General features: G+C 40.1%; 1 protein-coding gene across 1 annotated transcript in view; it reads right to left on the bottom strand.

Moving 5' to 3' along the window:
• HIVEP2 (HIVEP zinc finger 2) overlaps positions 1-26,298 on the bottom strand; it is a 300,890-nt gene that overhangs the window by 15,460 nt on the left and 259,132 nt on the right. The window contains exons 6-8 of the mRNA XM_040350578.1: positions 17,574-22,955; positions 11,581-11,732; positions 5,373-5,548 (exon numbers count right to left, since the gene is read on the bottom strand). Of these exons, the coding sequence (XP_040206512.1) occupies positions 5,373-5,548; positions 11,581-11,732; positions 17,574-22,676 (5,431 nt within the window). The 5' untranslated portion in view covers positions 22,677-22,955. The remainder of the gene's footprint in view (positions 1-5,372; positions 5,549-11,580; positions 11,733-17,573; positions 22,956-26,298) is intronic.

The following is a 26,298-nucleotide window of genomic DNA, read 5'->3' as shown; positions in this document are numbered from 1 at the left end:
TGTGTGTCCAAATGTATTAATACACACTTAGCGCTGCAGTAATTTTGGACAGTTTTTTTTAGCATGTTGGAAAATCACTTATTGTTAAAAAGTCATTATTTCATGGTCACTTGAGCTAGGTTAGAACTACCTGCGAGTCAGAAGGTGTAGAGATTTCGACAACAGTCAGATTTCTCATCTCTCACTGCCCCTTAAATATATGCCTGTCTATGGCTACACCTGCAGTAAATAAAGTCAGGGACATTGACAAAGGCAACACTATTACAGTTCAGGCTGACCACATGTGGGGAAAAAAGTAACATCCAATCCAACGAAAAAGTCACAAACTCTCACAATATTATTTTACGTACGTTTTTTAAAAAAGAAAGAAAAACAAATGTCATAGATGAACAAACTAACAATAAATGAGCTTGTAGAGCAAAGAAAAGATCAGAGAGGTGGGAAAACACATGACGTGCCTCTAACGTGTTTAAAATCACAAAAAAACAAGGAACAAGTAAGTTAGTGTCCAATGTAAGCTCCACAGGGAAGAACCTTTGCACTCAACAGATGTACATACTTTGGTGATTACTTGATGCTCATATAGAGAGAAAAAGCCAAGTGCATTAGAAAAAAATTAATGACTACATGCAAGGCCAAGCCAGCATCATGTAAGATTTCTATTACAGACAATATTGATTTCAAAGGCTTCAATGCAAATCCCAGCTTCAATTAATAAAAGCATCCCTGGACCAGTGGCATCAAATGGAAGTCGTTTTCTCTGCAAATGAATGTATGTGAACACTAGCTATCAGGACTCCATCAATAATTAATGCAGCTACGGATGAAGTGGGCCACCAGGGAGTCTGTGGGCCTTTACATTATTGATAAACTTGAAACTGTCCCACTGAAAGGACCATAAAAGCACACTTTTCCTTGCATACCTCTCTATCATAATGCCTGTGTCATCTCTCTGCACACTGCAGGCCACAACAGCACAGTTACAAACATTGTGATTGTCAAAATTGCATCACAAACATCTGTCTGCCCCGTCATGACTGTGCCGCACCTTCCCTGCAGACAGGTTTGCATTATACAGTCTACAGATCATAATTGAATTACACAAGGAGTCTGGAAGTCTCGCATGCAAATCTCTGTACTAAAGAATCATAGCAACAAATATTACGGTATATTGCCTTTATCCATGTAGATGTACAGGCATAGCCCACTTTTAAGTACACAATGGGGTTTATTTACTAAAACTGGAAAGCGCAAAATCAGGCTCACTTCTGCATAGAAACCAATGAGCTTCCAGGTTTTATTACCAAAGCTTAATTGAACAAGCTGGGGTTAGAAGCTCATTGGTTTCTATGCAGAAGTGAGCCTGATTTGGCGCTTTCCAGTTTTAGTAAATAAACCCCATTGTGTACTTAACCTGCCTGGCGGTATTCCCGAGTCTGACTCGGGGTTAGATTTTCCTGCTGCGAGCGGAAACCCCGAGTCAGACTCGGGCTTGCCTCGCTAGATCCACAGGCTTGGTTTACTCACCTTGTCCCTGGATCCAGCGATGCCACCGCGCTGTGTGAGCGAGCGGGACCTCGCTCGATTCACACAGCGTCCTCCTGTGCCGCCGATCTCCGTTCCCTGCGACGTTACGACGCACGGGAGCGGAGAACGGCGCCAAATTCAAAAAAGTAAACAAACACTTTACATACAGTATACTGTAATCTTATAGATTACAGTACTGTATGTAAAAAAAACACACACCCCCTTGTCCCTAGTGGTCTGTCCTGTGTCATGCATGTCATTTTATATAATAAAAACGTTTCTTTCTCCCTGCAAACTGTAGATTGTCCATAGCAACCAAAAGTGTCCCTTTATGTCAAAAATAGTTTTAGATCAGCTAGAAAACAGCGATAATAAATTATAATCACTTGCAGAATTGTGCGATAGCGATTTGTGGGGAAATTCGTCATAAAAAAAAAAAAATAATGACAGCGACAATTCTGCAACTGAGAAAATTTCAGTGATTTTGATTATTTGATTACATTATTGAATAATTTTTATTATAATTATATTATTATTTGTTATAATTATTTATAATTATTTATTATATTATAATTTATAATTTAGTTTTTAAAAAAATGTCATACCCGGGATGCCTATTAGAATCTTGTTTGGTCAGATTTAAGTGAGTTATTTCTAAAAATTACAGACCTACAATATAAAACGCCAAATTTCCTTGCAAATAATGGTACCGCTTTCAGCATGTTTTTTCTGAAAGAATCATACCGCCAGGGAGGTTAAACAAAAAAGGAGCGTCAATTTTGAAAAAAATATATATTTTTTAGTTTTTGCTGTAATAAATACCCCTCCTTTTTTTTTTTTTTAACAAATTTCTTCATCAGTTTAGGCCAATAAATAAAAAAAAAACACAGTAAGCGTATATTGATTGGTTTGGGCAAAAGTTATAGCGTCTACAAAATAGGGTATAGGTTTATGGCATTTTTATAATTTTTTTTTACTAGTAATGGCGGCGATCTGCAAATTTTATCAGGGCTGCGACATTGTGGTGGACAGATCGGACACTTTTGACACATTTTTGGGACCAGTGACATTTATACAGCGATCAGTGCTATAACAATGCACTGATTATGGTGTAAATGTCACTGGTGGGGAAGGGGTTAAATGTGTTTCCTCGTTTGAGTTTCGTACTGTGGGGGGATGTGACTGACTAGAGGAGGAGACATATTGCTGTTCCTACTTAGTAGGAGCATACGATCTGTCTCTCCTCTCCTGACAGAACAGGGATTTGTGTACACAAATCCCCATTCTGGCTCCTGTCCCCACGATCGCGCGTCGCCGGCGGTCATCGCGACCGCCGGCCACACACATTGGGTCCCCCGCCGTGCAGCGGGCATGCGCGCCTGCTATAGCTGTTTAAAGGGCCGACGTACAGCTACGACTATTTGGCCAACCTGACACAGCATAATGACGGCAGCTGGTCGGCTTGTGGTTAAGCTTTGGCAATAAAACCTGAAAGCTGATTGGTTTCTATGCACCAGATTTTGAACTGCAGTTTTAGTAAATAACCCACTTGTTTCTTTATGTGCGGTCAAGAAGAAGAATGTAGCCAAAAGCTGTACTTCAGACTGATCTAAAACACATCAAATAATTAACTAAAACATAAAAACCTGTTTTAAATGCTGAAAGTATTTACTTATGAATCTGACATTATATAAGCCTCCGGTTATCCTCTGTACAGCAGCACTCTGCATGCATAAAGATGTGGAAGCACTAGTAGCCAAGAAGGCCTGGTGAATGCACATATCCTGGCAGTAAACATGCTGCTTAGAGGGCACCGATGGATTACTATTCAGTATTTTGCTACTTTTTCACTGCCCAATCACAGGCTCAGGGCAGGGAGGTGACCCTGTTGTATTGCTCAAAATATAACTAAAGGCAAAACCATTTTTTTTTTAAGTTTTGAATAAAGTGGAGAGGGATTAGAACACCTGTAAGGTTTTGTATTGTTGCCTGAGACTCACCCTCTCTATTTGTCCTGTTTACCATTAACATTGAGAGTTAAAGTGAATATAATTTCCAAATTTTGGGTTGTCCCATAACAGTAATAGAAGGTATCTTCCAATCGGGACATTAGTTCTGATGACCCTAGTGACAAACAGGGATTTCCTCTTACTTCCCATTTTGGCCAACGGGCCACAGATATCAAAAAAATAAATAAAAAATACTGACAGGGGTTTAAACCCATGCTCTATCCCCCCAAAAAAGTTTTACCTTTAGACCCCTTTCACACTGGGGCTTTTTCAGGCGCTTTTTCAAACAAAGACGATGTGCTGGCAGGACGTTATAAAAACTCCTGCTAGCAGCATCTTTGGAGTGGTGAAGGAGCGGTGTGTACACCAATCCTCCACCGCTCCTCCACCACTCCGGCACATTAAAATGAATGGAACCACTGGCAAAGCGCTGCTGCAGTGGTGCTTTGCGGGTGTTTTTTAACCCTTTTTCAGCTGCTAGCGGGGGTTAAATGCACCCCGCTAGCGGTCGAATACCTCTGCAAAAACGTCGTTAAAACGCCGCTATCGTCGACGATGCCCCCCGTCCCAGTGTGAAAGCAGCCTTAGTTCTACTGTAAAGGATAAGTGCACGTTTGGAACATGTTACATATTCCACCTGTATTTAGGGTGGAACATGTAACATGTAATATAATACCTCCTGCCCCCTCTCCCCCAGATTCCCCCCTCTCTGTGACAGCGGGTGAGGGTTCTTCTCCCCGCACCTGCTGTCACTTTGTGAAAACAGCACGGCTGTGCGGGGCTCCACCCACACAGCCACGTCATTTATTCACAGATTCCTGTGAATGAATAAACTAAAAGTACCATCTGCCATTGGAGCAGACAAATGTGTATTTTCAATGGGCTGCAGAGATGCTGATAAGCACTACTGTAGTCTACTGACATGTCCTCTGGCTTACAAACAGAAAGCCCGCACAGAGGTACTAGATGAAATCTGGGGAACATGTCTGCAGGAGCCCATATTGCACTTGTGATCTTCTGATCACGGATGCCATGCTTTTAAGTCTCCTGCAGGAAATAAATTGTAAATGCAAATTTTTTTTCTGCAAAGGTGAACTTAGCCTTTAACTTCAGTAGGGAAAAGTGCGATCACTAATATTGCTTTGATGTCTGGTCTTTGATGGTGGTGGTTAAGATGTCCTGGTCTGGAATGTTCACTATTAGTACATAATGTCTGACTAATCCAACTACTACTAAATAATGAAAAGAACTCTCAGGCCTCGTACACACGACCGTTTTCCTTGGCAGAATCCATCAAGAAACTTGGTGGGAGAGATTTGTTGCTGAGTGTGTACATTTTTCATGGAGGAAACTGTCGAGGAACTCGTCGAGCCAAAAAGAGAGCATGTTCTCTTTTTCCTCGACGGGAATGGAGAAAATTGGCTCGACGAGTTCCTCGACAGCCTAACAAGAACTCGACGAGGAAAACGATGTGTTTCGCCCGGTTCCTCGGTCGTGTGTACGAGGCCTCACAGAGTATAGAAGAAATAGGCACAGATAGTTTCAAAACATGAACTCAAGTTCTTTCTATACTTCTTGAAGTAACAAATGGCTTTTTTTAGAATTAAAGAATTGTTTGGGGTAAAGTAAAACAGGGTAGCCAATAGGAATTAATATCCTTCTGCTTTGACATTTGGGGACTGATGTGTATTAAACATGTTATAATTTGGTAATTTAATTTTTATAAACTAAGGTTGATTTACTTATCAGTATGATCATCCAATCTTTTTTTTTTTTGTAAGCTGATTCAGCTACTTATGCCAGCTTTGCATTTAAGGCCAGAAAATTAGACAGTACCTTTTGTTTTGAAGGCAAAGTTGCACAACTTGCACACGTAAGGGCGTACATCTGTGTGGGTGCGGATATGCTTCTTCAGCATGCTTGGTTTCTTGCAGCGTATACCACATTCTTCACATATGTACTTTCCACGACCTCGTCCCCTCACATATACATAGTCTTCATTAGACTTGAAACTGTTGGCAACAAGATGACAAACAATGATTCATTTGTGTCTTCTTACGCTCCGTCCCCATCATCTAGAAATGTGGTTTACACATCACGTTTACTTGTTAGGTGAATTATAAACAGCATTAATTCAAGTATTTTTCATGTTACTATGTCTTTAATCATTTGTAGCAGAAAAATTATTTTGTAGAATCTAAAAATGAAGTTGCTATACCCAGATATAATACTCAGATGATGTGTAGTGGACCCATTTGAACATATGTAAGTTACCATTTAATTCAGAGAATGTTGTTCAGTGGATCATTAAACTACTAAATATGGATTAGCTATATAGCAATTTGGAGGCCTCAATGGTCACATTTCTATTCTTTTGCTAGCAAAGGGTCTACAAGGCCTTCAGTCACATATGGAAGTGAATATGTACTTTGCAAAGTGAATGTTCACTCAGCTTAGTAAATATTGTGAGACTGGTTCACTTTAATCGTCCAAGCAAACATTTTTTTTTCACATAATAGGTTATTAAATGTATACACAGTTTCACCTTATTAATTAAAGGGTCACTAAAGGAAAAAAAAAATTAAGCTGAAATGACTGTTTACAGGGTATAGAGACATAATAGTTAACTGATTCCTTTTAAAAATGATTAAAAATAGATAAAAACCAATCATATAATGTGCCTGCAGTTTAGTTTAGTTTTTGCTGTTGTTTGCTGGTTCTCTGATGTACAGAGAGCCAATAGAGGGCAGTGAGCCAATAGATGGCAGTGATACTTTGTCTAAAACTCCTCAGCACCAATCCAGTTTCGTTTTACACACAGTAATCACACCTCCTTGATTAGTCACCACAGAGAGAAATCTCCCAGTACTGTGGTGATCAGGAAACAGACAACCAGAAAGTGTCCAGAACAGAGAGGATTTACAGCAACATCAAAGCAAAAACGAACAATGAGGACATAAAAACCAGGACAGCAGTAAGGTAAAGGAAGCTATTTAGCTAAAAAAAAAAAATTCCTTTAGTGACCCTTTAAGCTCAGTGAATGTTCATTTTGTTCATGGAACAGTATGTGGTTCTTTACTATATCAACCCCCAATGTACCTCATGGAAAACAATGCACGTTTGACTGAAGAAAACTGGGAAAAATAAAAAAATCATTAAAATATGATACCATTTTGATGAACTCAAAATTTAAGGATATGTACCCACTGAAATTTCTACATGATACATGAAGCATACAGGGCACTTTTCTATACCCACTGATAGTTTTTATGGAGAACACATTGGGTATATGAGAACAAAGAATAAAATGCATAATGGGAAAACCCAACATGCCTGAGCATAAACAAAATAAATAAGATATAATGGGTTAACTGGGAAAAAGGAATAGCTGGTTATGTACAATCTTATTTTATTCTCCGTAAAGGTGTATTATAACTATGTGATGTAAGGACCTACCTAAATATTCCATTCCATTCTTATCTAATAAGGTAGGCCCTTGTATTACATGTTGGTAACATGTAGGGTCAGCATCACTTGAGATACTTGCAGGGCCACACTACCAACATGGGGTTATTTACTAAAACTAAAGAGTGCAAAATCTGGTGCAACTCTATATAGAAATCAGCTTCCAGTTTTTGTTTGCCAAAGCTTAATTGAACAAGCTAAAGTTAGAAGCTGATTGGCTACCATGCACAGCTGCACCAGATTCTGAGTGCTCCAAATATATATATATATATATATATAGCATAATCAGTCACACAAAACAAAAAACTGTAAAATACTGTTTGTTATGACCATATGATGAGCACTGAAAGAAACTGACTATATTGTGACCTATTTTATTTCTCCACCATCTGTAGACCTCTACCCAGGACGGAAGATGTGCATGAAATAAAATACAGTTAAATATATCTTCTTTGCTGTACATGCTAAGCATAGTAAACAGATAAGCTATCTGCATGTATGTACCCTCACTATGAGAGGCCAAAGAAAACTTTTGCACATACACATTACTAACATCTGTTTCTCATTAAATGCAAGAAAACTTCAGCATCATTACATCTGTATAACCACTATAATGGGGAAACACTGCATTTGTTACATACCAACTGTTTGTAAAAAGGCACCATAGCAAATTCATTGAATAATCCTAGTCTAACTTTAGCAATGTATCTAAGGACTGAATTTTTTTCAAGTGGTTCAAATATACATAAATCTTTGCTATTACTACCTGCCTAAATCGCTGAATAGTCAGTGCTGGGCCCTCTGTGCAACTGGGTTCCACAGCATTAAAGCAATAAATAAATACATTTGAAGAAGGGGCTTCACAAAAAAAATGCCAAAAAATGGTTTAAAAGTATGTCATGTTTTAATTCTTGAACACCGTAACAATCATTTAAAACACTAAATCCATTTTTTGCACATTGTCCATGCCAATAGACATGCCAATCCATGCTTAAAGTAGACCTCTCTTAAAAAAGAAATGGGTAAAGTGGCACAATAAAGGCCCTTTAAGCTTAGAAGCTTGCATGGACCATTACATATGCGAACCAACCCAACTGCAAAATTATTTGGTGCGTTTTTAATTTAACTGGTATCCAGCTCTAAGGCCTCGTACACATGACCGTTTTCCTCGACAGAATCCATCAAGAAACTTGGTGGCAGAGATTTTTTGCCGAGGAAAATGGTCGTGTGTATGCTTTTAATCGAGAAAACTGTCGAGGAACTCGACGAGGAAAAAAGAGAACAAGTTCTCTTTTTCCTCAACGGGAGTCTCAATTTCCTCGTTGTGTTCCTCGTCGGGCTGGTTTTCGACGAGAAACACAATCGTGTGTATGCTTAGAAACCCGCGCATGCTCAGAATAAAGTATGAGATGGTAGCGCACCTTTGGTAAAAGTAGCGTTTGTAATGGAGATAGCACATTTGTCACGCTGTAACAGACTGAAAAGTGCAAATCGTCTCTTACCAAACTTTTACTTAACACGCAGTAACATGAGATTAGCAAAAGCAGCCCCAAGGGTTGTGCCAGTGGAATCGAACTTCCCTTGCCGTCGTATGTGTTGTACGTCACCGCGTTTGAGAACGACGAGATTTGGTCTTGACAGTGTGTATCCAAAGAAAGCCTGTCGAGTTTCTCGACAAGCCTAACAAGGAACTCGTCGAGGAAAATGATGTGTCTTTTCCAACGAGTTTCTCGGTCATGTGTATGAGGCCTAAGAGAGCCCCTGAGAGCCCAAGCACTGGCAAAGTGTGTTGGTTGGGGCCATTTGGAAATGGGTGGATAGCACTGTTTTTGCGCATGTGTGTGTATTCGTGAAAATTATATCTAAAACTTGAAAACCAGCCAGGCATTACTTCATGCTACAGATAGATGGCAATATAGCTGCAACAATGCTGTCATCAGTGTGGGAGACTCAAAGGAAGGCCATGACTAATTCTGCCTAACCATCCCACAACTATGAAGCCACTGTTAGGTAATAGTTGGGCGATAGGATAGAGGTTAGGAACTATGAAAAAAAACATATTTCATTTTCTCTTTGACTAGCAAGCAATACGAAACTTGTGTATTTAAAAAAAAAAAAAGTTTTTATTTATTGTAATGTTGTTAGTTCAAGATTACATGGTTACAAACTATATCAATATTATATTAAAGCGCAACTCCAGTCAATAAGTTTTATTTGTTTGTGAATAGAGCATGGGGGGGATAAAGCTCCTATCAAGTTTTTATTGTTTTCAATGCCCCTAAACACATTCCTTATATAATTATCGTAATGACAGGAGGTGAAGGGTAATCTCATGAATAAGGTGAAAAATATAAATAAAAATAACCTGACAAATGTTGACTCACCACGCTCGAAAAAAAAAAAGATAATAAGTGACATAATTCCCCCCCCCCGGCCAATCAGAACAACCGAGGACAGGCCCACTGAAGAATCTTAGGGGAAAGATGCCAACACCAACAAGGGACCTCAGTTGTTGGATTGTTGGAGTATACTGTAGGTGAGTATTTATTCATTTTTCTTTTTGCTTTAACACATACTGTACCTACATTCTCTGCTATCTAAGCACCTGCTGCATTATAACCTTTTCACAAGTATGAAACAAGAGGGCTGACCATTTTACCTGACTTTCTTTGAACCATTAAAATAAAAAGCAAATTAAATATTTTATACAAAGTTTATTGCAAACGGCATACTTTTCATTTTGTAACGATGAGCTTGGGTGTTTTATGTACTTTTTTTAAATAATATTATTTTCTTCTGCAGTCAGCTAGCCAGTGCCTCTCACTAAAGATGAGCTTGGGTGTTTAATATACTTTTTTGTATTTTTGCAGCGAAGTCTCCTTCAGCCATTTAGCCCTCTCACTAACTGTAAGGAAGGTCGGGCGTGTTCACAAGTAGATGTGCCCGAGCCCGCAAGGAAGATGACAGCGCGTAGCGCCACTGCCAATCACAGGTACTGTGACATTTTCCCCAATCTCTGACTCTGCGTGCCGAGCGCCGCTCTCATTGTTAGGATGAGCCGGGTGTGTAGTTCGGCGTGTATTTACATATATATTCTAATGTAGCCCCCCAAAGTATATCTGCGTTATTTTATTTTTTTTGGATACATCTTCAGCATGACAAATCCCGAGAGCGGCTCTCGTTGTTAGGATGTGTGGCGGGGCGTGTAGCTGGGCGTGTTCACAAGTCTATTTGTCAGAGCTGCTTTGAAGCTGACAAATGTCACAGTGCCTGTGATTGGCTCTGCGCGCTGTCAGCTTCATAGCGCCTTCAAAGCAGCTCTGGCAAATAGACTTATGAACACGCCCAGCTACACGCCCCACTACACATCCTAACAATGAGAGCGGCGCTCGGGATTTGTCATGCTGAAGATGTATATAAAAAAAAAATCATGCAGATATACGTGGGGGGCCACATTAGAATGTATATGTAAATACCAAGTGGGGGCCACATCAAACCGGAACGCGGGCCGGACTTTGGACATACCAGATATACAGTATTACTAGCAGAGTTTTTTGTATTGCAGTTTTCACATAGTGTGCTAATACATTGATTGTGACTGTGGTTTAAAACAAGTTTGTACTGAAATCTAGGATATAAGATAGGTGTTGGGAGAAATCCATGTATCCTATTAGGGAAATGCTGTTTAACTATATGGCTGTTTAGTAAAATAGGAGAAGCATTGCAGCACACCACACGAGATAAAACACTATACTGCACATTATCATATGCAAATCACTTTTTTTATGAGATCCTAATAAAGATTCTAATAAAGAGAAGTCACACTTTTGCATGGCAAATGTAACAGAATATGAACTTACAGCAGAACAGCAATTGCTTACAACCAGTTATATGCTTCTGTACAAAGGATTTTCTGTTTAAAAAAAAATACCAATTTCTACCTACCCTCTTCATGCTCCAGCATTGTCCCTGGCTTCCTCCTTGGTCTTACATCGGATCCTCTTTAGGGCAGAGTGGTAAAATGCCACTCTGCCCATTTCCTATGAGTTCAGAGTCATACACACAAACCTCTTTAGGTTTTGAGTGACACTCACCCATCCTAACATTACATTAAACAATGCCGTTCCCACCCTGCCACTGCCAGGGTAAGATAAGCGTGCAGTAATGTCACTAGACTGTCAAGAACACAAAGCCAAAAAAGGTATGTATAGAGGCTTTGTGAAATACAGAGGAGCTTCAGGGGGGTAGAAGGAAGGAGGCAGGTGGAATCCTGGAATTCCACTTTAAGTAAGCTCTTCTTCTAAACCAGGATACATTGATGCCCACAAGTAATTGCAATGCTTACCTAGGTATACATTTTTATACTCCAAGCCAGAGTTCCTATTTGCATCCCTTCAGACATCAAATCTGAACTAGAGACATTTTTCTTAAGAACTGTAGCCACTCAATTTGCCTTTCTTGTTAAAATACCAGGGACTACTGAGTAAATTATTTATGGCCAGATTACTCAGACAATGAAAATTGCTGTATTGTGCAATATTACTTCTACTTGCATATAAATTATTGCTTGTTATCTTACCCTCCTTCAAATATTTTAATCCGCATTGGTTCTGTTTGTTTAGCTGAAATATCTTTCTCTCCATGACTTTCTCCTTTTGTCCTTTCTTTGCTATTTCCAGCAGTCTTCTTTTCAAATTTACTGTTAACAAGGAGGGGCGGCTCTGGTTTCATCTAGGACATAAAAATAAAGTTGTTCTATGATCTCCAAATATATCAGTCTCGTCATCATGCAGAACTACTCTCTGGATATAATATTCGACAATCCACACTATCAGCACCAATAGGCATTATGATCAGTTCACAGACTCTCATAAAGGATCAACAAGTAACCATATCAGTATGTTATTATTATTATTATTATTATTATTATAAATGATTTATATAGCGGCAACACTTTGCACAGTGCTTTACAACATGTTGTAAGAATAAATGCACAACGCTTTGTTTACATTGTTCCTCAAAACCTAAATTAAAGAAGTTCACTTTTAATGAATTCGTCCTTTAGCCCAGGTTTACACTGAGCTGCGGGAGTGAAGCCGTGTGAGTTCAGCTGAACGCACGCGATTTCACTCCCGCTTGTCAGTCCCGATTTCGGCCACGATTACATCTGTGCAAGTTTCGCAAAAAGTAGTACAGAAACGTCTTTTTGAAATTGGTCCAGCATCGCAGACGCGGCGTCACACCGATTAGGACGGTGCCATTTCTAGTAAATGCGCCTGATTTGACATGTCAAATTGCATGTCAAAACGCACCAGTGTGAACCAGGGCTTAAGAACACACTAAACCCCTCAGTGTTCAATACTTGTTATTCCTCGTTTCAGCAACCCTTATGCCGCGTACACACAGTCGGAATTTCCGATGGAAAAAGTCATATTTTTTCATCGGATATTCTGACAGTGCGTATGCCCCACCAGACTTTTTCCGTCACAAATTCCGACAGACTTAGAAAGAGAACATGTTCTCTTTTTTTCAAAAATCAGATCGGAAATTCCATTCGTCTGTATGGAATTCCGACGGAGAAAAAAACATGCATGCTCGGAAAAAATTTAACGCATGCTTGGAAGCATTGAACTTCATTGTTCTAGGCTTGTCGTAGTGTTGTACGCCACCATGTTTTCAACGGTCGGAATTTGGTGTGTCGAAAGCTTGAGCGGAATTCCGTTGGAAAAACTTGTCGGAGTTTGTTCCAAAGGGAAATCCGATTGTGTGTACGGGGCATTACTGTATGACCCTGCCTGCCTACAGGTGAGCTACTGTAGTACTATTTTGGTCATCCTGTGGAATGCGGTTAATCCATAGGAAAGGGCCGCAGCATGTGTTCACAAGGAGGAGCTGACCAGGACATTTTCAGTTGAATGGCTGTGTATCACTGGACAGGGCTGCACAGTGAAGACTGTTATAATAGGGAGGTAGGTACATACTTAACATGACAGACTGCACTCAAGTGGGTGGGGGAATTTAATAATTTACACATATTTATTTTCTACTATTAGATACAGACTCACCATAAATAAGGTGGGTAATTACATCCACCAAATTAAACGCATTTATTAAAAAAGGGAAAAAGGCAGTAAGCAAACAAGTACACATCTGAATCTTTATTTATATTTTGAAATGGGTATGAATTTAAATATTCACCTAAAGTTCTCTCTATACTATAAACTAAACAAGTGTCAAAGATCCAGCAACACGGTGTAATAAAACAATCATTAGAAACCAATTCTCTACCTTGGTGTCGACACTAATCTATCTCCTTCCTCTTTGTGGTATAGACTGTACATCTTTAAATGGCATCTCTCTTTTCAGGATCTTATATAGTGTCTTTATACGTATACCGAGTTTGTATCTACACCCCACAAGAGGGCAATAAAGTGCAATCCATTCCTTTGACGGCTTTAATTTTTATTGGTGATTATTATAGAGCGTATCACTCCTGTGAATCCACTAATATATGTCAATCCTTAATATTTATTTCATCACCATATGAGCTTTCTACCCCAATCATGGAGTCATCTAGAGCCTCAAACCGTGAAAATTCACAGCTTTAAGTGTTCACAATGGACACTTATAGAGAGCTTTTCCACATCTACCACAACTTGAAATAAATAGAATATTCATATGTCTTTTGGGTCCATTGAAACACACTTCATCATTACACTGAACCTTTCAAGCTGTAGTTAATGTACCTTTATATAGTTATTTTCCTATTTGCTGAACAGCACTTGTTCCATTAGGAGAGTGGCTCCACCCTTACTCATTTAATCAGCTTCACCACACAAAAGGCCATCGAAATCAGTCAAGTGACCTGTTATCACATATTTTTGTCAACTGACATCAAACACAGGAACTGTCTTTGTATTGTAGTGGTCCCAAAATTCCAATAAAGTCTAGGACATACTGACCGAATATGGGCAGATTCAATAGAAACTGGTTGACATTTGGCCCGAGTGTACGGCAGCTGGTCAGATAGAAGCTGGCCAATAGCTGAAAGCACTGACCAGAATGTTCTGGCAGGGGGCTGTCCTCCTTTCAGAATACAATAGCTCAGCAGGAGAGATCGCAGATCTCACATCGGATTGTTAGTACAGCAGTTTTCGACCTGAGCTGTCAGGTTTTTTTTTGTTCAACCCGCTAAATTGAACGAAAAAATTAAATAAACTAGTGTGTATGAGGCTTAACTCTTTCACTTTGGGGGTTAGGGAACTCTTTCTGCATTCCTCTCAGAAGTTCTAATTCTAACTTTCAGTTGCCTTTTTGTTTTATCAATATACATGATTTTACATGGAAACCTTACCCTATATACTACATATGTAGTCTCACAATTGATAAGCAATCTTACCATATAGGTTTTGTTCCTCTACTGTCCTTAAAATCCTTAAGCCCTGTACACACAATCGGTTTGTCTGATGAAAACGGACCGATGGACCGTTTTCAATGGACAAACCGATCGTGTGTGGGCCCCATCGGTGAAAAAAAATAGAAGATGTTTTAAAATTTTCCTATGGATAAAAAAACAATAAAAAAACGATCGTCTGTGTGGAACTCCATCTGAGAAAAATCCACGCATGCTCAGAACCAAGTCAAAGCATGCTCGGAAGCACTGAACTTCATTTTTCTCAGCACGTTGTAGTGTTTTACGTCACCGCGTTAGACACGGTCAGATTTTTGACTGATGGTGTGTAGGCAAGACTGATGAAAGTCAGCTTTATCGGATATCCGACGAAAAAATCCATTGGATTCGATTCCATCAGATATCCGATCGTGTCTACAGGGCATTACTCCTATCTACTATGCAGAAAACAAGATAATGACCACATCTACACATCTTGGTTTGTTAATGTTTATTCAACTGTAAGGCCCCATACACACGAGAGGATTTATCCGCAGATACGGTCCAGCGGACCGTATCCGCGGATAAATCCTCTCGAGGATTTCAGAAGATTTCTATGCGATGGCGTGTACACACCATCGCATTGAAATCCGCGCTGAAATCCTCTGGCGATGACGTGTCGCGCCGTCGCCGCTATTATGACGCGGCGACGGGCGCGACGCTGTCATATAAGGAATTCCACGCATGCGTCAAATCATTACGACGCGTGCGGGGAATCCCTTTGGACGGATGGATCCGGTAAGTCTGTACAGACGAGCGGATCCATCCGTTGGAATGGATTCCAGCAGATGGATTTGTTGTGCATGTCAGCAAATATCCGATCTGCTGGAATCCATCCCAGAGGAGATTTCTCCGCGGAAACAGATCCGCTGGCGTGTACACACCATAGGATCTATCCGCAGAAACCCATTTGCTGGGATTTATCTGCGGATGGATTCTATCGTGTGTATGGGGCCTTATTCTTTGATGTGGATTTGTATTTACTTTTGAACTGACTGCCCCCTAAAAATGTAAACCCTTTTATCAATGACGGCAAGAAAGGTGCCTACTATTTATTTTATGTTCTTAATTATTGCATTTGTAGGGTCTGCCCTATAGAGACACCTTATATTGTTGAAGGGAGGTGATGACTGATCACGTGAAGAAGCTTAATCCCCACTGATGATTTTAACAATGTGGAGGTGGTTATTACCAATACATTCCTCCCTTTATGGCTGATCAGTGTATTGAGATGGCATGGAAGTCTCCACACTGTCAGAATAGAATAACGGAGTGGGGAGGATTACCCCTTCCAACTTGTATGTGTGGATCGGGGGAATCAAGAATTTTTTTTCCATTCAACCCGCTGGTTGAACATTAAAAAAAAAAAAGTATCTATGGCCAGCATTTGTCAGAGCCTCCATTGACAGCCAAATGAGATAAAAATTGATTTGACTGAGATTAATGGTCTTGGAAAATTATTACCTGATTTAAGGAGGAATGAAACAATGAAACAACTGTTCAGAAAAGACTTTGCAAGGTGATTTGGAGACGAATTCAGCATGACTTACAACGCGACTTAAAGCTGCCTCCAGGATAGGCGACTTTGGCTGTGGCCAATCACAGAATAATCAGCTCTGTGGGAGGGAGGGATTTGCCTGGGTAAACTATGTTCTTTTCCTGTAAAGTTGCTTCAGTTAAGATGGAGATCCGACTTGGAGACAACTTCCATTGAAATCTATGGGTACAAGTTGCCTAGAAGTCATCTTGAAGTAGTACAGGAACCTTTTCTGAAGTCAGAGCAACTTTAGTAGTGTACATTAAGACAGCTTTCATTCACTTCAATGGAATTTCTTATGTCCAGCGACTTGGGGCAACTTAAGTTTTGACAAGTTGGATACCAAGTCGCTGTAGTGTGAACCGGCACTGATGAATGGGAGCCTTTCGTTTCAGGTAATGTTTACCATTTACCAGAATTTGGGGCACATCTACATTTCAATAGCTCATTATCACTGCACAGTGTAAACAGCAGAATTCAGAAACTTTAATATTAGTAGTAACAACTGTATGTAAATTCTAAGTTATAAAAAATGAAATAATAGATAATGATGGAAGTCAGCAGAGCTTCACCTCATTCAATAAGCTCTGAAAAATTGCCCTGCAAAGTGCAACTTCCCTTGCAAAATGAAAGCTTATTTATCCTTAGTAAAGCTAGATTTTGTGAATATTCACTTTAATTCATTGTGTGAATACCCACTTAAATTGTTCAATCGTGTGCAGATGAAATAAGTAAACAGGGATTTGCTTTTTGCATGATTGGATAACTGAAGTGAATCTTCTTTTGCAACCCTTTTTGTAAATCACAGGCTTCTGTGAGTTATGCCCCGTACACTTGATCGGGCTTTTGCCTGGCCAAACTCACATCGGAATTCCGACAGAATTCCATTGGAGTAAAAAAGAACATGTTTTCTATCTAAACTCCGACGGAATTCCTCGGAAAAAAGTCAGATGGGGCATACACGCGGTCGGAATCTCTGTTGGAAAAAGTCCATCTGACTTTTTCCATCGGAAATTCTGATCGTGCGTACGGGGGTTTAGAATTTATAAGAGTATATGTGGTATTGGGGGGAAAAGGCTAGATAAGTATTGCTGCAAAGCTAAAATATAAATTGTTCCTTGCATGTCTAGCATTGACTGCCCAAGAAGCTGAATAAAATATAGAATTGTATTTTAAAGTGCCTATGTTTTACATTCTAGCACTATCGGAGAATTCCTTAACCAGGGTTACACTGTGAACGTTACATGAGTTAATGCACAATGGTTCATTGGATACAAAGTTAAGTACACAAACACTATATTTCACAGTACATGGGCAATCCTAATAAATGTTGGTAGTATCATAGTAAAACACAAATTATGGCAATATACCTCAGGCTATCTTTCACTAGACAGCCTCAGGTTTATTGCCATAATTAATTTCCAGAAACTGAAATTATCATTGCATTGCTTCTGTTATAGTAATGTTTAACATGCAGTAATTACTATATAATTAAAGTATTAGCAAATCATTTTGTTGTGTATTCTTATTCAGCATATTAAAAAACATAATATCATCAAATCATAATACTGAATTGCAGCATTACCTGTGCAAACTGAAGTTTCCATCCTCTAGAAGAAGTTAGTTTTCCAGCTCCAGATCTATGCATAGTAGCTGTGGTGTACATTGATAATGTATTATTTTGCTTAGATCTCAAAAGTGATAGAGATGTTCTTGTGCTAAGCCCTGAAGGGTTTGGATTGCAGGAACTAATGCACCATGAAGCATACACAGAGGACAGTGATTCCTGTTCTGAATGACTGGGTTTGGCATAATTAAGAAAACACCAGCTGACAGTAGTAGTAGTCCGCAAGCTAGGAAACTGGAGTATTTGTTGGATTTCAGATCCATCTTTAACAAGTATACTTGCAGTCCCATCTTTTGACCCTGAACTTTCTGACATTTGTTTTAAAATTCCTACACCCAACTTTTTGTCGTTAGGAGGTTCATCCTCAAGAGTTTCACATGATGTCCTGGGAGGGCTTAAGCTCATATCAGATGTAGCATCTTCATCATAAAATTCATCAGGTGACATTCGTCCTTCAGTGGTTTCACTAATCTTGGACTCAGACAACTCCTTCTCTGTACTAGATGAAATGTTAAGAGGAGAATTTGATAATGATGGTGGTGGAGTCTGAGCAGAAGAAAGCATATCTTTTTGCTCTTTTGTGCGACCCTGTCTCACTAACTGAGGTTTTGAGGTTCGTGACAAATTTTTCTTTATGTCAGAATTAGTAAGTTCAACTGCACTTAAATCTTTAACAATTTGTCCATACATTCTTTCTTCTTTAACACGCTTTTGCTGCTTTGTTTCCATAAACAGTTCTAAACTACTGGCAGGAGAAAGCATCCTTTTGCCACCTCCAAAAGTAGATGCACTGTCAGAAGTAGACACCAAACATAACGGTATTGTAGATTCTATGCCAAGTGGTGATGTCTGTGGCACTTTCCATATAGGATACTGTTCCAGTTCTCCACAAGGAGCTAACATTTGAGCTATGTTGAATCCCAAACCTCTCATGGATGCATTTGTTGCCATTATCTTCTGCGATGTGCTTCCATCCACTTTGCATATAACAATTGATGAGCTATTGGTTTGTGAATGTGTAACAATAATTTGTGAAATGCTAGTGTACATAACACTCCCATAGGATGGCACGTGTGTCTGAATTCTAACTGGAACTATGGGCCCTGGCAAAGGCTGAAGAGGCCCAACACTAGGAGAGATAGAAATTTGTTGGTCAGTGGAAGAATCACTTGATCCGCCACTGTGATCTCTCTGTAGTTTTGAAAGAATGTGTTTAGACTTTTTGGACGATGATGATGATGAGGATGATAAAGATGAGCCGGATTCTAAATATGGCTGACAGCTTTTTTCCATGGTATGCAAATAATTATAAGGCTTGCATCCAGTATAATCTTGGGCAGTATCAAGATAATAGGAAGAGTGTAGTTCTGACTGGCTTGGTGACTTGAAATACGTTTTTTGCAAGTTTTGCAAATGGTGCTGGAAGTGTCTTTGCAGAGGATCGATGCAAGATGGCCACAAAAGTGGATGAGGTGCTGGTACTTGAGCCATGCATACAGAAGAATAAGGTAACTGAAAGGTACTATGAATTGGTGGATATAAAACTTTCTCATGATGTGGAAATGAATGTTGTTGGTCTGGCAAAAGTCTCTTGGGAATATAGGATGACTGCAGTCCTAAAGGACTTCTTAACACATCATAGCTAGAAACAGACTGCTGAGAATACAGAGATGAGGTACACGCAGGTAGTGGAGAAGTACCAACATCTACATTTCCAGCCTCATCAGAGTTTGTAGAAGATGAAGGAGAAAGCTGCCAAGCAACCTGTGAAGACTTCCGACTGCTATGCAGTGGATCACATTGTTCTTGGCTTCCAGTTTGTTCTTGCTCTGCCTGGGAGTTTTCAGGAAAGCCACTAAAAGAAGCTTGACGAACAAGAAAGCACTTTTTCCTTTCACGGGCTGGAGAGAGAGTTGTAGTGATAGCACCAGGCCCAGAGGCATGAGTTAGGTTTCCATAGTCAAAAGATTTGCTTCGAATTTCAGGTATCTCAGTAAGGCTAGGACATGGAATCTGTTCAGAAGAGGAGCGCCTCATTTCTTTCTGATGGTGGTGACCTGGTACAGATAGAGAATAGGCTCCAGGAGGAACAGTTAAAAACTCTGGAGGCCTTCCAATTTCATCCTGTTTAGCTGATACAGCTGATTTGATTATATCATCCCTGTCAAAAGACATTGAAAAACTTGAACTGTGGGATAAATTGCTCTCCTGACTTGGACTCCGGGACAGACTCGTTCCTGTGGACTCAAAACTGGATTCTCCAGATGAGTTTTCCATGTCTGCCAACCGAAGACGTTTCTTTTTTGGTGGCAGTTTCTCTGCAGGAAGTTGTGAAAGGGTTTCACTTCTTTGAGGCCACTGAAATTCTTCTGGGGGTTTTTCAGGCTCTTTAACAGGAATTTCTGGTTCTTTATCAGGTTTATCAGGTTCCTCTGTAACACGAATCTCCGGCACTGTAATATTATGTTGGCGAACCAATTTGGGTGGCATGTGATATGAAGACTGCTGTGAATGTTGCGATGGAGATGGTCTTCCTGGAGATTCTGAGATATCTGATGCCTGTGTCCAATCTGGACTCATAGAGGACATTGTGTTCCCACTGTCACACGTTTCTGATGGTGAGCAAGCTGACTGGCTAGCAAGTAGTTCTGTAGATTCAGACCTTTCAAAAGAGTTGGGCCTGCTCAAAGAGTTAGTGTGTTGAATTACAGATATAACATTTCCAGGAGGCTTTCTACTCGTTATATCTATAATTTTATCAGTGTCTGAAGAAGACTCATCTAATATAGGTACAGGACTTCCCATCTGTTGATGTGATCGACCAATGTCTTGAGGCCCACTGTAAACATATTCTTGCCCTGAAATAGAAAAGCTAGCCCTGCCAGGTTCCTGGACTTGTGTTTTTGTATCAAAGTCTATGTTGGCAGGACTACCTGCTGAACTGTTCACTGCATCTGAAGGAGCAGAGATATCTTCCTCGTCTCCAACACTTTTCTCCTTTCTGCGCTTTCTATTTTCAATCATTGTTCCAACTCGAGATTGTAAAGGTGTCATTGCATCTATAAAGTATTCAACTCCTGGCTTTATTCCACCTATGTACTGAACATCTCTATATCCCAGTTTGTGGGCTTCATATTCATCCCATCTTTTTGGATGAATTCCTGAGACACTATATTCATACATTGATGGCATTTTCTTCTCTTTTGAGGAAACAGTTTTTTCATGTAGAGCTTTTCTGCTGTAGCCAGAAGGTGCATTTTTAGGCATTCTGACATATGGATCAAAATCAGAATGGCCCTCCAAGACCAGCGGTAATTCAAATCCATCTTGCCTCCTCAGTAGTCTTTGATGTGGGATGCCTGTTGTACTTGGATAAAATACATCATCAGAACCTGTCATTCGCTCATCAAATGAGTGACTGCCCCTTATAGATGGTGGAATACTTAAACTTACTCCAGAGGAGGTTGGCATTGAGTTACTTCTTATAAGTGGTGATGCATCACTGGGAGTTTCCAAAAAGACTGTTTGGCCCTGGTGGATGTCTGGATACAGTTTAGATTCACTTTCAAGAGACTCTGTAATGAGCCGGGATTTCTGCAATTCAGAAACACGGATGCCAGTTAATCTTGACTTCATAGTCTTTAACTTGCTGTGATCCAAAAGCTCTTCTCTCTTTGATATATACTGTGAGATATGCTCCTCCATCACACTAGTGTTACCAACTGACAGACTGGCTTCCTGACTTTGCATTGAAGACCTGGGGCTTAGTCTACAATACTTGCCAAAAATGATTTCTTCATAAGAAGTTGCATTAGTATTTGGAGGACTTATATTCTGATCTGCACTTTCTGATCGTGAAAAATATCCAGAGTCTGTGCTTCCTTTACTGTGAGGACTTAAAAGATTTAAAGACTTCTCTGAATCGTGCCCTTTTTTTTCTGTAATCTTTAGTGCAAGTTTTTGTTTAGCGGTATGTGGTTCATTCATTTTTCCGCTTATTGATGGGTTGTGCATTAATTCAGGTGTTATAAAATGAGGATTTTCACTGGATAAACTAATTCCACTTTTAGGGATTATCAGTATTGGCACTTTCATTGAGCCACTTAAAGATTCTTCTGATGTGTGAAAACCTGGATCTAAAAGTTCCCCACTTTTGACAGCCAGATCCAATGGAATCTGGGAAATGGAGTTTTCAGAGTCTTCTACTAGTAACAATGTCTCTTCATCAGTGTCCGTACTCTGCTCCCCGTCAGAATGTATTTCTGTTTCTACATCAATACAAGATGATTCTAAATCTAGTTTGGACATAGCAGAGTCCGCAAAAGGAACTAATCCAGCTTTTATAGCATGTGCATGCGACTTCCTGTGCTTATACAAATTGCTTTTTGTTTTGAAGGAAAAACCACATGGTACACAGGGATAGGGACGCTCGCCAGTATGAGATCGTATATGTTTTTTTAGCACACTTGGTTTGGCACAAGCCCGTGTACAATACGGACATATATACTTGCCAGGTTTTTTGGGCTTTTGCTCCTTTTTATGGATGTCTTCTGATTGCTCAGTAGATTTTTGTGAATACTGGCTGAATGAGGCAAGTGCTGAAAACTTTTTTCTGGAGAATGCAGCACTGTGTCCATGCATTCTAAGGAATAAATCCTCTGGAGCAACAGGCAAGTGACTATAAGGGTAAGCATGTCCTTCCAGACTTTGGTGAGGCTTTGTGCTATGCACCAACCTCTGTTGATGGAGAGTATGTTGTGGAAATGAGAGTGAATGCCGATGAGTGTAAGAACCCGGGCGTTTTTGCGGAAATTGCTTTTCTTGCATCTGCTGTGTGGCTTCATTTTGTCCTCCTGTTTTTAAGGAACTAAAATATTGTACTGATGCAGGATTTGAGAGATGCTCATGGTTAACCTTTGATTGCCTTTCTCCTTCTTGGCTATCATAAATGCTCATTGTAACTACAGCTGGATTCTCTTGACACCATCTGTTTGGTACTATGTCAGATTCTCCACATGTTGAGGTAGATTCTTGCCCTAACACGGTGTCTCCAGAGTCCATTTTGATTCACTTGGTCTTCAGTGCTAGCTTACTTTAATGCTATATAGACACATGGAGTTCGAGTGACTTTGCTCTTTAAATAAATGTTTCTCCCATTTTTCCAAAAATCTCTTCAAGTCAGCTACTGAAAGATTTCATGTAGTAGTATGTGGATATTAGATTAAATTGTAATGCATGACATCAGATTTCCACGCTCTTGATTCTGATTAACCGGTATATGGAGACTCCAGTGGGTAATTTTGGACTAAAGTGCAGATGTAGTCATCACAATGGTTGAACCTAATAGACGTACAAAACAAAGCATTGATTAGGAATCAAAATAAGTTCTGGAAAAAAGTATTAGTAGAGAAATAAAATATATAAAACTTGGAATCTTACACATGAACTTCTTAAACAACCTAGGCAACAGCTAGAGATGAATGAAACTTTCACTGAGCAATCTGAAAGTGTTTAGATAAAGTGAGCTTCAGTAATCCCCTATTATGTCCACATGCCTTTGATTAAAAACTATAGCAGACTGAATGAACTATTAATGCAGACAACCCAGAATTAAAGTGGTATTAAACCCAAAAGCAAACATTTATTATATGGCAGCTTACCATTTCTAAAGCCTTGTACACACGATCGGACTCACATCAGACAAATCCGTGGATTTTGGTCCAAAGGGTGTTGGCCGTGAACTTGTTCTGCATACAGACGGCACAACATTTTCAGCCAACAAAACCTAAATATGTGGTTTTTCTGCTCTTTAGCGCCACCCTTTGGGCAACTTCTGCTAATGTTGTCTTAATGTTTAACATTGGTTCTGAGAATACTTTGGATTTTAGTTGGACGGATTTGTGTACACGCGATGGGATAATCCGACATAACAGATTTATTGTCAGACAGTTGGTGAGCATGAACAGCCAACATTTGTTGTCGTTAATTCCGCCATTAACATTTGTTGTCGTTAATTCCGCCAACAATTGTCTGATGGAGCATACACACGGTTGGAATAATATCAACAGGCTACATGCATAGGTAGGTGGATTACTGATACAAAGGGGTTGTTTTACTGAGGCCCCGTACACACGTCCGAGGAACTTGACGGGCAAAACTCATCGTTTTGCTCGTCGAGTTCTGTGTGAAGCCGCCGAGGATCTCGGCGAGCCAACTTTCCTCATTGAACAACGAGGAAATAGAGAACATGTTCTCTATTTGACTCGACGAGGAACTCGTCGGCTTCCTCGGCCGAAAGTGTGCACACGGCCGGGTTTCTCGGCAGAATTCAGCTCCGATCGAGTTTCTGGCTGAATTCTCCCGAGAAACTTGGTCGTGTGTACGGGGCCTAAGACAAATAGACTGCTCACCTTACAGGGGAAGTTGCACTTTGCAAGGTATTTATCCTTAGAGCTTAGTGAATTGGGTGAAGCTCTGCTGATTTCCATCATCCAATTTCATTCACAGTGCAGCTTCTCTTGCAAAGTAAACAGCCTATTTTCCTTTAGTAAATTAAACCCTTAGTGTTTCTAAGCCATGAGTGCTCAACATGTGGCCCTCCAGCTGTTGCATAACTACAAGTCCCATCATGCCTCTGACTTTGGGAGTCATGCTTGTAACGGTCAACCTTGCAATGCCTCATTGGACTTGAAGTTCTGCAACATCTGGAGGGCCACAGGTTTAGCACCCATGTTCTAAGCAGTTTCAGATTTTCCTTTTAGCTAGCAAATAAGCAATATGGTTAATTTTATATATACTGTACTCAATACCAAAAACATGAATAATATTCCACAAGGTCAAAATATTTAACACTGCAATCCTTAAATCCAACTCTCTTTGTTTGCTCTTAACAATTATACTGATGTGCTACTAATCGGTGTGCAACAATCTCATGCCAATGTGTGCCCCCACTCTCAGAAGAACTACAAATTAGACAGGTTAGAACACCCGTTCCAGTAGCTAATGTACTTTAACTTATTCTCCTCACACCTTCTTCTCCATTGACATAAATAAGGCCCACTGCAAGGGTATGCCTATTCACATTGTGCCTGAATGTATATGGGTACCTTTCAGATATACAAAACAAAATCACCTCCTAATGTGAACAGGTCCTGACCTAAATGTTTCAAAGGTAACAATGTTGTTATGCCTGCAAGCATGTGTATTAATCTACAAATCCAACTGTGTGTGCTAACCCTCTAAACCGTAGTTACAATGGGGTTTAGTTACTAAAACTGGAGAGTGCAAAATCTGGTGCAGCTCTGCACAGAAACCAATCAGCTTCCTTTTTTTTTTTTTGGTCAAAGCTTAATTAATTAGATCAGATTGCACAGTTCACCAGATCTTGCACTCTCTAGTTTAAGTAAATCTATCCCAATATGTACATGGAGCCTTGACTTCCGCCCCCGTTTTAAGATTAAAGTGGAGGTTCCGCCGTTTCTTTTTTTTTTAAAAGCCAGCAGCTACAAATACTGCAGCTTTTGACTTTTAAAATATGGACACTTACCTGTCCAGCGCCTGTGATGTCAGCAGCTGAGGCTATCGCTCATCCTTCGGCTGCACCCGCCGCCATCCTTGGTGAGGGAATTCGGGAAGTGAAGCGTTGTGGCTTCACTGCCCGGTTCCCTACTGCGCATGCGTGAGTAGCGCGGCGCGCCGTCACTGGTCCCCGCTCTCTCCTGAGAACATTGTGTTTCCCAGAAGACAGTGGGGGGTGCGGGTAGGGGCGTGACTGCCGCAGGAGTGTATTCCCGGAAGTGGGTGCAAATACCCTCCCCCCTCCCCCTGAAAGGTTCCAAATGTGACACCAGAGGGGGGAGGGTTCTAAAAAGCGGAAGTTCAATTTTTGTGTGGAACTCCGCTTTAAGTGCCACTGCTTTTACAGCTATGACTCACCCCTTTTAGTGCTAAGCCCACACCCATGATGCCTGTCTAAGTAACTTCAGTGGCTAGTAAAAGATTTGGCATTTCATAGTTGCATGCCATGGGTAGAGCTTAGCACCATAAGGGGGGGGGGGATTTTGGTAGAAGTGGTGACTCCATGCACAGTCCAAGCCTAGTATCCAGTAGGGACGCAGGGATTGATTTGATGACTAGCATAGGTTCTTGCAAGCTGTCTTAGACCAGGTCAGGTTTTCTTGAACTTTAATTAAAAAATTAACATAAGACATGAGCTCTATATGTATACTGTATATATGTATGTTAAAATGTTCAATAAAATTCACGCAGCAAAAGCAAAAAAAAAAAATACGTATTATCAACCACAGGGTCTGCACCTTATGTGGCATAAACTTGTATGCAGTGTTATAAAAAGGCTTCCTCTATACCCCTATATGAAAAACGTGAAAAAAAAATTGAAAACTTTTATGCATCTAATTTTCACAGTAACTGTATAGCAAACTGTATGTAAGATTTATGCCCCTAAACTGGAACAGTACATCTTGTAGCCCTGAGGTTAAGGTATGAGTCCCCCTCAACCCCAAAATCCATACTAGGAAGACACTGTCTAGTTAAACTCCTACAGTAAACAGTTTAAGGTATTTCCTTTGAAGAAATCTTCTTCAAAATATATGGTACGTGGTTAAATAAAGAGTATTTCAGAACATCTAAAGTCTTTCAGTTTAACACACTCCAGTCATGTGGA

Source organism: Rana temporaria, chromosome 4 (assembly GCF_905171775.1).
Source record: "Rana temporaria chromosome 4, aRanTem1.1, whole genome shotgun sequence".
Taxonomy (NCBI): Eukaryota; Metazoa; Chordata; class Amphibia; order Anura; family Ranidae; genus Rana; species Rana temporaria.
This window is presented reverse-complemented; position numbering and strand designations above follow the sequence as displayed.